Raw genomic sequence first — 18910 nt, 5'->3', positions numbered from 1 at the left:
GGCAAGAGTACTGAAGTGGGGTGCCATTTCCTTCTCCAGGGGATCTTCCAGGCAAGAGTACTGGAATAGGGTGCCATTTCCTCTCCCGACCCAGGGATCGAACCCAGGTCTCCCGCATTCCAGGCAGACGCTTTAACCTCTGAGCCAAGTGACTCCCTAAATCAATTTGGTTTCAAAGCCCCTTTTGGTTTGTGTACAGTATACTCCTTTGTTGGTGTTGTTCAGTCACTGAGTCATGTCCAATTCTTTTTCGACTCCATGAACTATAGCCCACCAGGCTCCTCTATCCATGGGATTTCCCAGGCAAGAATACTGGAGTGGGTTGACATTTCCTTCTCCACAGTATACTCCTTAGTTTTTAGTTGGTTTTTAGTAGCTGATCCTAAATCAACTAGCCCTTTTCAGAAATGTTCAAGAAAGTCAAACACACAGTAACACTTCACAGACTATCCCTTCCTGCAATTATCATCATAAAATCTGAGGTATAAACTAGTGCAGCCGCACTGACTTTTGAGTCATCACCCAGTCAAGCCCACTGCGCTGTGCAGAACCAGGCTTAAACTAGCCCAGGTGAGTATCTACAGCATCGTTAAAAATGAAAAGGCAACTCACAAACTGGGAGAAAAAAACGAAAATCACATATCTGATAATGAGCTCATACCCAAAATATACATTTAAAAAACTCTCAAAACCCAGTAAAAGAGAAACCACACAATTTTGATTATGGTAGTGATCTCATTTATTTGTATATCAAACTTTACCAGTCTGTACATTTTAAATATGTGCTGTATGTGTAACAATTATACCTTAAATAAAACTGTGGGTTTTTTAAAGCTATGGAAAGAGAATTATTAATAAAACTCTCTTCTAGGAGCCTATATAGTGATGGGGGAAGAGTGAAAATGGTGTAATTAAGGCCAAAATTAAGGTCAGCTCTGCTCTGCCACTTACTAGTCACGAAAGCCTATATAAATAACATAGTCATAAAACTGGGATATCAGTTTTACCTAGTGACAGAAATCAAACAATATAGTAAAATATATACTATTTATATTGTATATAATATATAACCTACATTATTACAATATAACATATATCTCCTGCATTAGCAGGTGGATTCTTTACCACTGAGCCACCTGGGAAGCCCATTCTAAGCAACAGATCATCACCCAAGTCTGAACAATCCTCCCTGTACTTAATAAATGCCTGAAATTCCATCCTCCTTGTTTTATCACTTTAGCTAAAAGCTTGAGCCTTTTTTAAATTAAGTTATGTGTGGAAGAGCAAATATCCCACCAGCAGAGTCTCAGTGCTAGTTTCCTAGGGCTTCTGTAACAAATTCCCACAAACTGAGTGGCTTAAAAACCATACACACGCACACAGCACAAATATATTCTCTCACAGTTTTAAAGGCCAGAAATCTGAGATCCAGGTGCTGGCAGGGACACCCTCCCTCCAAAGAATCCAGGGAAGACTTTGTCCTTGCCTCTCCCTTGCTTCTGTTGGCTCTAAGAGTTTCTTGGCTTGCAACAGTGTAACTCCAACCTCTGCCTCTGTCTTCATATGGTCGTCTTGTCTCTGTCTTCTCTTGTGTCCTTTTTTTACATATAAATTTATTTATTTTTAATTTGAGGATAATTTCTTTACCATGTTGTGTTGGTTTCTGCTATACATCAACATGAGTTAGCCACAGGTCTTAGAGGAAACCATAGGCAGTATGCTCTTTGACATACATCACACCAGGGTCCTCTATGACTAAAGTAAGGAAAATTTAAAAAAAAAAAATGTAAATTACTCAAACTTAAAAGCTTTTGCACAGCAAAGAAAATAATAAACAACATTAAAAGACAAACCTCAGAATGGAAGAAAATAATTGCAAATGAAACAACAGACAAAAGGATTAATCTCCAGAATATTTAAATAACTCTTACAGCTCTTGTGTTCTTTTTAAGTGACATCTGCCACTGAATTTATGGTCTACCCTATTCCATGAATGGACTTCCCTCATAGCTCAGTTGGTAAAGAATCTGCCTGCAATGCAGGTTGACCCCAGTTCGATTCCTGGGTCAGGAAGATCTGCTGAAGAAGGGATAGGCTACCTACTCCAGTATAGGGCCACCCAAGATAGATGGGTCATGGTGGAGAGTTCTGACAAAATGTGGTCCACTAGACAAGGGAATGGCAAACCACTTCAGTATTCTTGCCTGGAGAACCCCATGAACAGTATGAAAAGACAAAAGATAGGACACTGAAAGAACTCCCCAGGTCGGCAGGTGTCCAATATGCTACTGGAGATCAGTGGAGAAATAACTCCAGAAAGAATGAAGAGACAGAGCCAAAGCAAAAACAACACCCAGTTGTGGATGTGACTGGTGATGGAAGCAAGGTCTGATGCGGAAAAGAGCAATATTGCATAGGAACCTGGAATGTTAGGTCCATGAATCAAGGAAAATTGGAAGTGGCCAAACAGGAGATGGCAAGAGTGAATATTGACATTTTAGGAATCAGCAAACTAAAATGGACTGGAATGGGTGAATTTAACTCAGATGACCACTATATCTACTACTGTGGGCAAGAATGCCTTAGGAGAAATGGAGTAGCCGCACAGTCAACAAAAGAGTTCGAAATGCAGTACTTGGATGCAATCTCAAAAATGACAGAATGATCTCTGTTCATTTCCAAGGCAAACCATTCAATATCACAGTAATCCAAGTCTATGCCCCAACCAGTAATGCTGAAGAAGCTTAAGTTTAATGGTTCTATGAAGACCTACAAGACCTTCTAGAACTCACACCCCCAAAAAGATGTCCTTTTCATCATAGGGGACTGAAATGCAAAAGTAGGACGTCAACAGATACTGGAGTAACAAGCAAATTTTGCCTTGAAATATAAAATGAAGCAGGGAAAAGGCTAATAGAGTTTTGCCAAGAGAACACATTGGTGATAGAAAAACTCTCTTCAAACAATACAAGAGAAGACTCTACAGGTGGAATCACCAGAGGGTCAATACTGAAATCAGATTGATTACATTATTTGCAGCCAAAATGGAGAAGATCTATACAGTCAGCAAAAAGAAGACCGGGAGCTAACTGTGGCTCAAATCATGAACTCCTTATTGACAAATTCAGACTTAAATTGAAGAAAGAAGGGGAAACCACTAGACCATTCAGGTATGATTTAAATCAAATCCCTTACAATTATACAGTGGAAGTGAGAAATAGATTCAAGGGATTACATCTGATAGACAGAGTGCCTGAAAAACTATGGATGGAGGTTTGTGACATTGTACAGGAGGCAGTGATAAAGACCATCCCCAAGAAAAAGAAATGCAAAAAGGCAAAATGGTTGTCTGAGGGGGTCTTACAAATAGCTGAGAAAAGAAGAGAAGCTAAAGGCAAAGGAGAAAAGGAAAGATATACCCATTTGAATGCAGAGTTCCAAAGATTAGCAAGGAGAGATAAGAAAGCCTTCCTCAGTGATCAGTGCAAAGAAATAGAGGAAAACAACAGAATGGGAAAGACTAGAGATCTCTCTAAGAAAATTGGAGATACCAAGGGAACATTTTGTGAAAAGATGGGCACAATAAAGGACAGAAATGGCATGGACCTAACAGAAGGAGAAGGTATTCAGTAAAGGTGGCAAAAATACACAGAAGAATTGTACAAAAAAAAAGACCTTCATGACCCAGATACGCACAATGGTGTGATCAGTCACCTAGAGTCAGATATCCTGGAATGTGAAGTCAAGTGGGCCTTAGGAAGCATCACTATGAGCAAAGCTGGTGAAGGTGATGGAATTCCAGCTGAGCTATTTCAAATCCTTAAAAATGATGCTGTGAAAGTGCTGCACTCAATATGCCAACAAATTTGGAAAACTCACCAGTGGCCACAGGACTGGAAAATGTCAGTTTTCATTTCAATCCCAAACAAAGGCAATATCAAAGAATGTTCAAACTACTGCACAATTGCACTCATCTCACACACTAGTAAAGTAATGCATAAAATTCTGCAAGCCAGACTTCAACAGTACATGAACTGTGGACTTCCAGATGTTCAAGCTGAATTTAGAAAAGGCAGAGGAACCAGAGATCAAATTGCCAACATCCATTGGATCATTAAAAAAGCAAGAGAGTTCCAGAAAAACAACTAATTCTGCTTCATTGACTACACTAAAGCCTTTGACTGTGTGGATCACAACAAACAGCGGAAAATTCTTAAAGAGATGGGAATACCAGACAACCTTACCTGATTCCTGAGAAATCTGTATGCAGGTCAAGGAGCAACAATTAGAACTGAACATGGAACAACAGACTGGCTCTAAATCAAGAAAGGAGTACGTCAAGGCTGTATATTGTCACCCTGCTTATTTAACTTATATGCAGAGTACATCATGAGAAACGCTGGGCTGGATGAAACACAAGCTGGAATCAAGATTGCCAGGAGAAATATCAATAACCTCAGATAAGCAGATGACACCACCCTTAAGGGAGAAAGTGAAGAGGAACTAAAAAGTCTCTTGATGAAAGTGAAAGAGGAGAGTGAAAAAGTTAGCTTAAAACTCAACATTCAGAAAACTAAGATTATGGCATCAGATCCCATCACTTCATGGCAAATAGATGGAAAACAGTGGAAACAATGAGAGACCTTATTTTGGGGGGCTCCAAAATCACTGCAGATGGTGACTGCAACCATGAAATTAAAAGAAGCTTGCTCCTTGGAAGAAAAGCTATGACCAACCTAGACAGCATATTAAAAAGCACAGACATTACTTTAAGGTCTGTCTAGGAGAAGGCAATGGCACCCCACTCCAGTACTCTTGCCTGGAAAATCCCATGGATGGAGGAGCCTGGAAGGCTGCAGTCCATGGGGTCGCTGAGGGTCGGACACAACTGAGTGACTTCACTTTCACTTTTCACATTTCACTTTCATGCATTGGAGAAGGAAATGGCAACCCACTCCAATGTTCTTGCCTGGAGAATCCCAGGGATGGGAAGCCTGGTGGGCTGCCATCTATGGGGTCGCACAGAGTCGGATATGACTAAAGCGACTTAGCAACAGCAGCAGCAGTCAAAGCTATGGTTTTTCCAGTAGTCATGTATGGATGTGAGAGTTGGACTATAAAGAAAGCTGAGCGCCAAAGAACTGATGCTTTTGAACTGTGGTGTTGGAGAAGACTCTTGAGAGTCCCTTGGACTGCAAGGAGATCCAACCAGTCCATCCTAAAGGAGATCAATCTTGAATATTCATGGACTGATGCTGAAGCTGAAGCTCCAATACTTTGGCCACCTGATGTGAAGAACTGATTTATTTGAAAAGATCCTGATGCTGGGAAAGATTGAAGGCAGGAGGAGAAGGGGATGACAGAGGTTGGGATGGCTGGATGGCATCACCAACTCAAAGTCTGAGTTTGAGTAAGCTCCAGGAGTTGGTGATGAAAGGGAAGCCTGGAGTGTTGCAGTCCATGGGGTCTCAAAGAGTCGGACACAAGTGATCGACTAAACCGAACTGAATCCATGATAGTCTCTTCTCAAGGTTTTTGACTTAACTAATCTGCAACAATCTTTTTTCCAAAAAGGCTTGCATTCGCAGGTTCTGGGAGATATATCTTTGGTGGGGCCATCATTCAACCCATTGTAACTTTAGATCCAGCCCCGGGGCAATACAACGGTATTCTGTTCTGTGGAACCAGGAGAGAGATTTGCAAAAGTCCAACTAGTGCTGCAAACAGGCACAGCCAACAGGGCAGAGTTCATTCGGGGATGAAGTGTGAGTGCTGCCCCAGCAGGGAGTCTTAACATTCCCAGCCTCATCTGCAAATCTCATCCCTGGGTGAGTAAAGAACCTGAGAAAGGGGTGTAGACAGTAGAGAGAGGTGTCAAGTCTTCTATTTTTGCCTGAGTTAGACCCTGACCTCAAACACCTTAAATTCAAAACTAGCTGCTGTGTGTCACTTTCTCTGGAGGAAAACCTGTAGCTAGTCACCCATTTTCCATCTCGGCAAATTTCCTGAGGTAATTCATGAGTTAACATTAAAATGTAAAACCCCATATGCAGTGGGGCCACCTGGTGGAGCCTTCACCCATATCCATAACCTCCATCAAACCTCCCCAGTAAACCCCGCAGTTTGAAGAACTGGTGTGCTTGCGATGCAAACCAACCTCCAGACAGGCCCTCCGTCACAGGAGGCTGCTGCCCGCCAAGCCTGCCCACACAGAGGGTCTGGAGTCTACATCTGCTGCTTCTCTTCCTCCTCAGCTATGACCCGTTTTCTCTTCCTTTCCAAATAAAGATCAGACTTCTTTATCCTTCTATTATTCTAATTTGAATAATGTTTTTCTGTTTTCCTTAATTTTTTTCCAAGTCAAAAATCCATTTCTTGCTCTGACTTCAGATCTGATTTTTCAAGCCTTTGCAGTGTTTTGGAACTTCCCACTGATCTGGTCAGGCTGCCTCTCTCGGTGGCATTTTCCCCTTCTCTCTCAGCATAGCTCCGTAGCTGTGCTTTGCTTGCCCCTCTTATCTTGAGGCCTGCATGTCTGGTGGGGGGCGGTGGCAAGAGACGGGGGCATGGCACGTCAGGTCTGTGTGTCCTGGTCATGCGTCCTTGGGAAATGGCTCCTCCCATACACCCTTGCTCTTTTATATATCTTTTCCCATGAAAATTTTTCTGCCATGCCTCTTTCACAAAGCTTGCTAGAAGCAGCTTGCTAAAAATAGATTTGCTTTGGTGACTTCTCGTCTTCCTTGGAGCCTGAACTTTGCCTGTATGGTCACTTTCACTGAAGCCCAGAAATCTGTTCCTTTTTTGCAAAAGCCAAATCAAGGAAGACACCCTCTCCGGGGCCTCTGCCTCCATTTCATTTCCAAGGGACTCACTGAAAGGAAGTGACCAGCTGTAAGGGGGTCAGGGTTGAAGGATCCCAATTCCACTTCATTTTGGGTCTTGACAACCTGGCAACTGATTTAAAGAACTGGCTTACAAACTTTGTCAACTGTAATCCACAGTGGGACATACCATTTACTCACAGCATATGCATATAGGTTTGTGTAAATTTTAAAAAGGTTTCAAAAATTGTATTTATCTTTAAAATGGATGGTACCATTCTCTATTCTTTTTTTTTCTTTTCTTTTCCAGATGCTAGGTGCGACCCATTGATTTTATGATACACTAATAGGTCACAGTCTGCAATTTTGAAAAACACCGATTTAAAGAAAGCTGCCCCCATCTCTGCTCTTGGTTAGGAAGTCCATCAAACTCTGCTTTATTATTTATCTTCAATTCACCTTCAAGGCTCTTTAGCTGCTGCTTCCTGATCCTATGATGAGGTGTATATCGATCCTAGCGCCTCTGCTTCCCTGCCAGCCTTTCTGAGCAGCCAGCCCTTGCTGCTTTCCAATCACACTGTGTCATCCCACTCCATCTCAGGCATGCGGGTGGAGGTACAGACATAAATCAAAACCTCTAGAGCCGCTGTCTCACTGACCTTGCAAATATAAACAGGGCCACTTGTCCAGATCTCAGCCTCCTTCCTCCTTTCTTTCTCTGCAGTCCTGCTTCTCAGTAGAAAATAAGAGCAGCTTCACAATGCCGCTGGGACACTTGTTCTCCATTCAGGTCATTTCAAGTCCTACCCACACACCTTCTTTATTAGACTCAGTAAACTGTGTCTCCACCAAATAGTCTGAGGACTGTTATGTTTCCATCTCCTCCTCTCGTAACAGGTTAACTCATAAAGCACTTGGAATTTACATCCTTCCTTAACACTGGAGGATGCTGAGCTGAGTTTACTGCAGCTTGAATTTTTGCATCAGCAGTCAAAACAGATGCATTGTGGGGTAGGGGAGGGGCATTTGAGCATAACTTCCCTCTTTTCTCAATCATAAAACCTCCAACTTCTCAAAAGTGTACTGGGTCGTCTTCAAATGATTTCTCAGATTCACTGACTCATGAGCTGGAGTTCAGTCTTTACCACCAACAAGAATGAAGAATGTTTCTCCACCATTTCTATTTTCAGATTTTAATTTCAAATACTCCCCTATCAAATGTACAGCCTCAGAGTTTAAGTATATTTAGGACAGGCTGTTAGTTCCTGGTATTTGTCATGTGAAATCAAATCCACACGCTCTGAAGTCAACATTGTTTAGGGAAAATGCCAGGATCAAAGGCTCGAAGAAAGAGTACCTGGTGGGGATCCCGGGGGACACCACCTGCTGAGCTCCTGACTCGGGTCTTTCTGCACACCTGACAGGTGAGGGCTTCTCCTGTGTTTCTTTTCAGTTTGTGCCTGTCACCTCCCTGAATGCAGAGCCCTGGAGACCTGCAGAGGAACAAAGAAAACAGATCTCTGGGAGAATGAGGGGCCATGCTAGGAAGAAGTCCTTATCATCCCCAGAGTAACACGAGAATTCTTGGCTAATTACCCTTTCAAGGTTTTGATTTGATCCCCCTCATCAACTCGAATCTCATTTTAAAATAATACTGACCCTTAAGAAACAAGACAATTATTTTATTAACAATTAATAAATAAGGGCTCTCCTGATAGCTCAGTGGTAAAGAATCCGCCTGCAGTGCAGGAGACACGGGTTCAGTCCCTGGGTCGAGAAGAGCCCCTAGAGAAGGAAACGGCAACCCACTCCAGTATTCTTGCCTGGGAAGTCCCATGGACAGAGGAGTCTGGTGAAATATAGTCTGTGGGGTCACAAAGAGTCAACACAGCTGAGTCTGCATGCACCTTATGCATTAATAAATAAAAAAGTAAAACTCGCTTAATAAATATCATTGAAATGGAAATGTGACTCAAATTTATATAAAATTTAAGACTCTGAATCTAGTTTTATGAAATGTTGCTATGTTAAAACTGAGACTGCTTATATATTTTGGAGATTAATCCTTTGTTGCTTTGTTTGCAAATATTTTCTCCCATCCTGAGGGTTATTTTTTAACCTTGCTTATGGTTTCCTTTGCTGTGCAAAAGCTTTTAAGTTTCTTTAGGTCCCATTTGTTTATTTCTGTTTTTATTTTTATTACTCTAGGAGGTGGGTCAAAAAGGATCTTGCTGTGATTTATATCATACAGTGTCCTGCCCATGTTTTCCTTTAAGAGTTTTATAGTTTCTGGTCTAACATGTAGGTCTTTAGTCCATTTTGAGTTTATTTTTTTGTATGGTGTTAGGAAGTGTTCTAATTTCATTCCTTTACCTGTAGCTGTCCAGTTTTCGCAGCACGATTTATTGAAGAGGCTGTCTTTTCCCCATTGTATATTCTTGCCTTCTTTGTCAAAGATAAGATGGCCATAGGTGCATGGGTTTATCTCTGAGCTATCTGTCCTGTTCCATTGGTCTGCATTTCTGTTTTGGTGCCAGTGCCATACTGTCTTGATGACTGTAGCTTTCTATTATGGTCTGGAGTCAAGGAGCCTGATTCCTCCAGCTCCAGATGAACCCATTTGTGGGGCAGGGATTTAGATGCAGATGTAGAGAACAGACGTGGACATACGGGGGGAAGGGAGCCCAGGACAACATTCACACAAACGATTATGTGTAAAACAGATAGCTGGTGGGAAGCAGTGGTATAGCACAGGAAGCTCAGCTCTGTGATGACCCAGAGGGGTGGGTTGGGGGTAGGGTGGGAGGGAGGCTGAAGAAGGAAGGGACACATGTACAGATATATAGCTAATTCATATACATATGGCTAATTCACTTTGTTGTAGCAGAAACAAACATTGTAGAGCAATTATATTCCAATTTTTACAAAAACTGAGACTGCCCTGAGTCCTGGGCCCAAAATATCACTAGGGGCTGGAACAGTGTTAGAGCTTACTTTCATATTGGTGTTATTTTATTGTTGCCTCCCAACTGCAACAAATTGAGGTCAGCCACTGGTATTTACTAGGTTCTGTATTACTATCAGGGAGAAGAATGCCTTGGCATTTGCTCCAAATTGACTACTTACTTAGTCCTTGAAATGGTGTTGTTGCTATCATCTCCTGCAGCCTAACAGATTGCCCCAAAATGTTATGACTTAAGACAATAATTTTTTTTTTTGTCTTCTTTCTGTGGGTAGGGATTTGGACGGGATGGGGCAGCTTCTCTGTGTTTCACGTGGTGTCAGCTTGAGTGGCCCAAGAGGTGAAGGATGTTCCTCTAGAAGGCTCATCCACATGGCTGAATGTTGGCTAGGAGCTTGGCAGAGAGTGTTGGTCAATAGCTTTTCCAGCTTGGTGGCTTTGGGGTGGTTGAGGTCATCTGACTTCTAATATGGAAGCTCAGGGTTTCTGAAGAGAGAACACCAAGAGCCAGGAGCAGAGAGCTACCCTTAAGGTTCAGATCGAGACATTGTAATGTCACTCCCACCATAGTCTATGTGAGAACAGTCACAGAAGCCACCAAGATGCAAGGGAGGGGGACAAAGATTCCCTCTATGTGAGGGGCGTCATGGATCTGGGGCCACCATAAGAAAAGAATTTCTAACTGCCAATATAGGCCTCCAAGATGTACACATCTTGACCTCAGAAGAGCTGAGAATGAGCATGGACACAAGATAGCCAGCACTCTGGGTTTGCTCCTGGGTTTGCATCCCAGTAAAATGATGAGCCAGTAGCCAATACTTGATAAATACCATTGTGTTCTAACTATTGTACCTGCCACATTCCCTTAAATATGGTACTTCCCTGAGGACAAATTCAGTCAGTCAGTGAATCAGAAAATATCTATTAAGCAGACAGTAAACTAGATTCTGGGAACCTAACAGCTCACAAAATACTCTAACAGCACTAAGACTATTTTGCCACAGGTGTGGTTTAATGAGTCTAATAAAGAAGGTGTGGTCTCTGCCTCACAGAGGGTATGGTCTTTTATAGGAAACAGAATTTATCAAATTATTTTGTAAATAAATGTAAAGTTACATTAATAGAAGTGCTACAAAAAAAAAGGTGTATGGTGCAATGAGAGGTGGAAAACAGGGAAAACTTCCCTAGTGAAACGATGATTAAACTAAGATCTGAAAGATCAGTGAGGAGGGGGAGGACTGATTATCCAGGCAGTGGAAATTGGCTTTGGCAAAATGCCTGGGCAAAAGGAAAATTGGTGAGGATGGAAAGCCTAGAGAATCAGTGTACTGGAAAGAAGTGAGCCCAAGGGAAGCCAGCACAAGCTGAGGCTGGAGAGTAGAAAGATCAGAGACTGCTGGACTGTGGAGACTATCAAGTTTGATCGCCAAGGTGGTATGTGGTATGTGGACACCCTGTCTGCTGCCGAGAATTCCGTCCATTCAGCCAGTCACCCATGTGTTCATCCATCTACCCATCTGTCCACTTACCATCCATGCAGTCATCAAAACCTGTCTGGTCACTCACCATCCATGTGCTGGAGGTACAGGGAGAAATATGACTGCTTAATCTGTATGACAAAGGTCCATATAGTCAAAGCTATGGTTTTTCCAGGAGTCATGTATGGATGTGAGAGCCGGACCATAAGGAAGGCAGAGTGCCAAAGAATTGATGCTTTTGAACTGTGGTGCTGGAGAACTCCTGAGAGTCCCTTGAACAGCAAGGAGATAAAACCAGTCACTTGTAAAGGAAATCAACCCTGAGTATTCATTGGAAGGACTGATGCTGAAGCTGAAGCTCCAATACTTTGGCCACCTGATGTGAAGAGCTGACTCACTGAAAAAGATGCTGGGAAAGCGTGAAGGCAGGAGGAGAAGGCGGTGACAGAAAGTGAGATGGGTGGATAGCATCATTGACTCAATGGACATAAGTTTGAGCCAACTCTGGGAGATAGTGAAGGACAGGGAAGCCTGGTGTGCTACAGTTCATGGGGTTGTAAAGAGTCAGACATGACTCAGCGACTGAATAACAACAAATCTGTACATTTACAGCTTGTGTACAACCCGCCGGGTGTTCTACTCTTTATTATCTTTACAAAGCAATGAGGTCTCAAAAAGCCTCTCTAGTTCTGGCATCCAGGATAATATTAATGTTTCACAAATCTCACTCTTAATAGTCACACTCACTCCCCGGTTACGCTTATTTGAAATGCATCTTCTGGTCACAAGTCATACTTGGGAATCATCCATCACAGTTGCTCTTGGAAATCCCTCAGGAACTACCAGTGATGAAGCCACATTATGCTGACCTGCATGGAAAGATTTAGCCACATCCTGGGTAGAGACATTAGCTACTCCTTTCTTCTGTCAAAGACATTTCTTTCTTCATATCTTTGCTGGTTCTGATTACATCATTCTCCCAAGTGGGAAATCCAACGTGTGTGTCTACTACAAGGTAATTGTTCTGCTAATCAATTCAGCTAAACTTAGCACAACTTAGCTCCGTTCAGTTCAGCTGGACTCAGCTCAACTCAACCAAATCCATGCAACCATCTATCCATGTTTTCAACAAGTATTCTTTAAGTATTTTCTGTGTCAAAGTCTATGTTGGGCCTGGGGATCCAGCTGGGGTTTGTCCACCAGCCAGTTCACTTCCCCTTTCCAATCAAAATGGTATCCATGCATTGCAATGGACTGGACTCAGAGCAGGACTGCTCTATGTTTGCAACTTAGCTATCCCACTTATTTACTCTTCGGGGCAATTTTTTTAACCTCTCTATGCCACAATTTCCTCACCTTAAAGCATGAAAAATAAAACCTATTTTGTCAGGATTATTACAAATTCATAAAAGGCACTCAAAATGGTATCCATAACACATTGGATTATCATTGACCAAGGAATATATTTTTGTTGTTGTTCACTCAGTCATGTCCGACTCTTCATGACCCCATGGACTGCAGCATGCCAGGCTTCTCTGTCCATCATCAACTCCCCAAGTTTGCTCAAGCTCATGTCCATTGAGTTGGTGATACCATCCAACCATCTCATCCTCTGTCAGCCCCTTTTCCTCCTGCCCTCGATCTTTCCCAGCATCAGGGTCTTTTCCAGTGAATCAGCTCTTCACATCAAGTGGTCAAAGTATTGGAGCTTCAGCTTCAGCATCAATCCTTCCAATGAATATTTAGGACTTATTTCCTTTAGGATTGACTGGTTTGATCTCCTTGCAGTCCAGGGGGCTCTAAAGAGTCTTCTCCAACACCACAGTTCAAAAGCATCAATTCTTTGGTGCTCAACCATCTTTATAGTCCAACTCTCACATCCATACATGACTACTAGAAAAACCATAGCTTTGACTATATGGACCTTTGTTGGCAAAGTAATATCTCTGCTTTTTAATATGCTGTCTAGGTTTGTCATAAGTCTTCTTCCAAGGAGCAGGCATCTTTTAATTTCATGGCTGAGATCACTCCATCTGAAGTGATCTTGGAGCCCAAGAAAATAAAATCTGGCACTGTTTTCATTGTTTCTCTATCTACTTGCCATGAAATGATGGGACTAGATGCCATGATCTTAATTTTTTGAATGTTGAATTTTAAGCCAAATTTTTGACTCTCTTCTTTCACTTTCATCAAGAGGCTCTTTAGTTCCTCTTCACTTTCTATGATAAGGGTGGTGTCATCTGCATATCTGAGGTTATTGATACTTCTCCCTGCAATCTTGATTCCAGCTTGTGCTTCATCTAGCCCAGCATTTTGCATGATGTACTCTATATATAAGTTAAATAAGATGAGTGACAATATACAGCCTTGACATCCTCCTTTCCCAATTTGGAACCAATCTGTTGTTCTAGGTCTGGTTCTAACTGTTGGTTCTTGACCTGCATACAGGTTTCACAGAAGGCAGGTAAGGTGGTCTGGTATTCCCATCTCTTGAAAAATTTTCCACAGTTTGTTGTGATCCACATAGTCAAAGGCTTTAGTGTAGTCAATGAAGCAGAAGTAGATGTTTTTCTGGAATTCTTTTGCATTTTCTATCATCCAACAGTTATTGGCAATTTGATCTCTGGTACTTTTGCCGTTTCTAATTCCAGCTTGAACATCTGGAAGTTCTCGGTTCACATACTATTGAAGCCTAGCTTGGAGAATTTTGAGCATTACTTTGCTAGTGTGTGAGATGCGTGCAATTGTGCAGCAGTTTGAACATTCTTTGGCATTGCCTTTCTTTGAGATTGGAATGAAAACTGATCTTTTCCTGTCCTGTGGCCACTGCAGAGTTTTCCAAATTTGCTGGCATATTGAGTACAGCATTTTAACAGCATCATCTTTTAGGATTTGAAATAGCTCAGCTGGAATTCTATCACCTCCACTAGCTTTGTTCTCAGTGATGCTTCCTAAGGTCCAGGATATCTGGCTCTAGGTGAGTGATCACACCATCATGGTTATCTGGGTCATGAAGGTCTTTTTTGTACAGTTCTTCTGTGTATTCTTACCACCTCTTCTTAATATCTTCCACTTCTGTTAGGACCATACCATTTCTGTCCTTTATTGTGCCCATCTTTGTATGACATGTGCCCTTGGTATCTTTAATTTTCTTGAAGAGATCTCTAGGCTTCCCCACTCTGTTGTTTTCCTCTATGTCTTTGCACTGATCACTTAGGAAAGGGCTTTCCTGGTGGCTCAGATGGTAAAAAATCATCCTGCATTGCGGGAGATCTGTGTTTGACCCCTGGGTTGGGAAGATCCCCTGAAGAAGGAAATGGCTACTCACTCCAGTATTCTGGCCTGGAAAATCCCATGGGGTCACAAAGAGTCAGACACAACTGAGCAAATTTCAATTTCATTTTTCACTTAGGAAGGCTTTCTTATCTCCTTGCTATTCTTTGAAACTCTGCATTCAGATGGGTTTATCTTTACTTTTCCTTTCACTTCTTTTCTTTTCTCAGCTATTTGTAATGCCTCCTCACACAGCCATTTTGCTTTTTGCATTTGTTTTTCTTGGGGATGATTTTGATCACTGCCTCCTTACAATGTTATGAACCTCCGTCCATAGTTCTTCAGGAACTCTATCAGATCTAATCCCTTGAATCTATTTGTCACTTCCACTGCAAAATTTTAAGGGATTTGATTTAAGTCATACCTGAATAAGCTAGTGGTTTTCCCTACTTTCTTCAATTTAAGTTTGCATTTGGCAATAAGAAGTTCATGATCTGAGCCACAGTCAGCTCCTGGTCTTGTTTTTGCTGATTGTATAGAGCTTTTCCATCTTTGGCTGCAAAGAACATAATCAGTCTGATTTCGATATTGACCATCTGATGATATCCATGTGTAGAGTCTTCTCTTGTGTTGTTGGAAGAGGGTCTTTGCTATGAGCAGTGTGTTCTCTTGGCAAAACTCTGTTAGCCTATGCCCTGCTTCATTTTGTACTCCAAGGTGAAATTTGTCTGTTACTCCAGGCATCTCTTGACTTCCTACTTTTGCATCTCGGTCCCCTATGATGAAAAGGATATCACCTACAAGACCTTCTAGAACTAATACCAAAAAAGGAACATCACCAGGAAATTTCTAAACATTGCAAACTAAAAGGGACCCTGTTGGTTTCCACAGAGAGAAAATAGGTCAATTATAAGGGTCAGGAAACATATTGACTTCAGACTTTTAAAATCAAAAAGATAAAGTACAAGTTTCCAGTTCTGGAAAAGATGGCAAACACACTCTTCACCCAGACTCTCCCATGGATTGCCCTTATAAAACCTGGACAGAAGGATACAGCAACTGTTTCAGGATTCTGAAAAGTAAATAGTAGCAGGCAGATTGAGGAAGAAAAGCAGAATGCAAAGTATCACCACATCCGCAGAAAGTGTATCATACTTTGCTATGGAGCACACAGTCGTCACTCAGGCAGTGTGGCAGCGATGGCAGCAACAGCCTGCAGTGCCTAAGAAATGAAATACTATTCAGCAATAAGAAGGAACAACTTATTGGCTCTATTATTATTATTATTATTATTATTCTATTATTGCAATAGATTAGATGACTCAGATTCATTTTGCTAAGTGAAATAAACCATATCAAAAAGACTACTATATTATCACATTTATTTAACCTTCTGGAAAAGGCCACACTTAGGGACAGAAAACAGATTGGTGATTGCTAGGGGGTGAGGTACAGGGAGGGTTTGACTATAAAACAAATGAGGCATGATGGAATTTTTGTGGGAAAATGGTACCCATTAAGCCTTCTCACTTTAAAAAAAATCCTCTGTAGATATAAAGGAAAGGAAAGACTAAGTAAAAAAGACCCAGAGCTCACCATGACACCTGGAAAAGAAAAAGAACCCATCAGAGAGGAGGGAACCCACCACTATGCATGTATGTGTGACCCCATGGACTGTAGCCCACCAGGCTCCTCTGTCCATGGGATTTTCTGGCCAAGAATACTGGAGTGGGTTGTCACCTTCTCCAGGGACCCACTATTATATGTCCTAAGCCTTGTTTCTGCCCTTGATTCACCATATTCCTCAAAGATCCCTTTGGACACCTCTGCTGAATTCTTTCCAGAAAACTAACATATACCTAAGTGACTCTATTGCTTCCCTGGACTTAGGAAGATCCTGGATTTCTTGTATTCAGAATCAGGACTGTGCAGTTTATCAGATCTTCACACTTCCCTTGGTGCTGTGCCAGCCCTTCTTCATCAGCCCATGCCTTTAAGCAGGCAGAAGATACGGTGCATGGAGGGAGTGGTGGCAGCCTACCCAGCCCAACAATCTAGCAGAACCCTGGTGGAAGCACAGGTAGGGACATCCGATTGTAATGGTAACAGAGAGGCAGGGACAGGGAAAGAAAGAAGGAGCAGCAGTACATCCAAGGGTAGGAACACACAGAGAAAGTGGGGCCACATTAGTGTAAGTTCTCCGCAGTCTCTTCCCTCCACAACCCAGACTACCACATCATCACATATCAAGGCATCGATTCTGGTCTAAAAATAAGTAGGTGACTAAGCCATAGCATACCCAGTGGTCTGCATTCTTAAGAAGGCATTCCCTTCATCTCTCATTGTTTGCCACTCATGGCTATAATCTGATCTAGGTTTCTTGTCTAAAAAGATTATCTTCCATTCAGGTGCTCTAAGTCATCTCACATGATATCCTCTTCTTTCAGGTACTCAATGGTCTCAGATGCAGAAACAGAAAGCATTTTCATGGATCCCATTCACCTCTCCTCAGCTGTTGCAGCTAAACAGATCATCAATGAAGGTGATGCCATCAGACGCCAGGTGGGAGGGTCCATGGGTCATCTGGAGACCCTCAGAAGGGGCTCATTGGGAGATGTCATGTATTTCTCACGTGATTCCCATCACATTAAGAAGAGCAGGTCCAAAGAAGACAGTTCCTCCAACCCCTCCTCATCAACCTTCATGGCACAGAGTGGAAATTATTATGTCTCAGTGTGAACAGTTCTCTAGTCAACAGCCGGGAGGTAACTCCAATCTGCCACTAGGGCCTCTACTCCAGTTTTTCAGTTAAACTCAGGGGTCCTGGTTATGCTACAGATGCAGATCTGAGAGCCCCAAAAATGGCTGGGAGCATCCACAGAGTTCTGTTCAAGGCCGTGTCTATATTTAAACCTGCATTTACACCAGAGATTAAAGATGGTTTTCACACTGAAGTATGAATGGGGAGAAGGTTAAAAAAAAAGATGGAATGGAAAAAGATGTTAATATTTATACAGGAAATTTTAGAGCAGAATCCATACAATATTTCATTCAAGGATACGCATCCAGATTGGATGGAAATTGGGGCAATAACCTTTCACAATTTCATTCCTCTCCCTTCTCATGCCTTTGCCTTTGGTGTCTCTCTCACTTTGATGGGTATAGTGGGGTTGCTGCTGCTGCTGCTGCTAAGTCGTGTCAGTCGTGTCCGACCCTGTGCAACCCCATAGACAGCAGCCCAACAGGCTCCTCTGTCCCTGGGATTCTCCAGGCAAGAATACTGGAGTGGGTTGCCATTTCCTTCTCCAATGCAAGAAAGTGAAAAGTGAAAGTGAAATTTCTCAGTTGTGTCCGACTCTTATCGACCCCATGGACTGCAGCCTACCAGGCTCCTCTGTCCATGGGATTCTCCAGGCAAGAGTACTGGAGTGGGGTGCCATTGCCTTCTCCGATAGTGGGGTAAGGCAGTCCTATTAATGACACAGCACCCACCTGGTCTTGAGCCTAATCTGGCATCCACAGCTGGTGGCCAGGATTACTTCCCTAGTGATGAGAACCAAACATACTACTCCTTTTCCATGTAACCCCAGGTCTTCCTTAGGCCCTAGACCCTTTGGGTCTCTGAGGACATCTGGATCTCCTGTACACTTGATGAGGAATGAGATATTTTACCTGATGTTGCTTGTTGGTCTGGGAATCCCAGGAGGCTCCATCTTCTCAAATAACTACTTTTTTTCTGTTTTCTTTATTGCCCTTCCTGGGGTTGCTATTGCCTCGCTCCCAGGCAGGCCTAGGTGTGCATTTTGAATTTTTATGTATTTATTTTTGGCTGTGCTGTGTCTTTGTTGCTGCACCGGCTTTTCTCCAGTTGTGGCGAGTGGCGGAGACTCTTCGTTGCAGTGTGAGGGCTTCTCACTGCAGTGGTTTCTCTTGTTGCAGGGCACAGGCTCTAGGGTGCAGAGGCTTCAGAAGTTGCAGTTCCCTGGCTCTAGAGCTCAGGCTTAATAGTTGCAGTGCATGAGCTTAGTTGCTCCACAGCATATGGGATCTTCCCGGACCGGGAATCGAACCCATGCCTCTTGTACTGGCAGGAGGATTCTGTACCACTAAGCCACAAGATAAGCCCTGGCCAAGGTGTCTTGACCCCAATCCAGTTCTTTCTAAACTGCTCACAGCACCACTCTAACTCTGAAAGTCCTTTGTCCCTCCTGAGTGGTTAGGAATGTCTCTAACAGCCCATCCTGCATCATCCATGCTCTGCGCTTCCCTTTCTGCTCTACTCTCCAGGCTTTGTGTGTGAGTAAGAGTCCAGTTTAAGGGGTAGTGAGAAAACCATGTGCTCTCTTTGAAAGCTTCACTGTCAGGTCTGTGGG

The 18910-nt window shown here is 42.6% G+C and overlaps 2 protein-coding genes across 3 annotated transcripts in view; both read left to right on the top strand.

Annotated features, from left to right (window-relative positions):
* Positions 1–18910, top strand: part of POU2F1 (POU class 2 homeobox 1) — a 399485-nt gene that overhangs the window by 11078 nt on the left and 369497 nt on the right. The window lies entirely within an intron of this gene.
* The window catches only part of STYXL2 (serine/threonine/tyrosine interacting like 2), a 53167-nt gene that overhangs the window by 6766 nt on the left and 27491 nt on the right, over positions 1–18910 (top strand). Inside the window, exon 3 of the mRNA XM_055587183.1 lies at positions 16985–17079. Within this exon, the coding sequence (XP_055443158.1) occupies positions 16985–17079 (95 nt within the window). The remainder of the gene's footprint in view (positions 1–16984; positions 17080–18910) is intronic.

The sequence above is a fragment of the Bubalus kerabau genome, chromosome 6 (assembly GCF_029407905.1).
Source record: "Bubalus kerabau isolate K-KA32 ecotype Philippines breed swamp buffalo chromosome 6, PCC_UOA_SB_1v2, whole genome shotgun sequence".
In the NCBI taxonomy this organism is placed as follows: Eukaryota; Metazoa; Chordata; class Mammalia; order Artiodactyla; family Bovidae; genus Bubalus; species Bubalus kerabau.
Note: the sequence above shows the minus strand (reverse complement) of the source record. Positions and strands in the feature narration are given on the sequence as shown.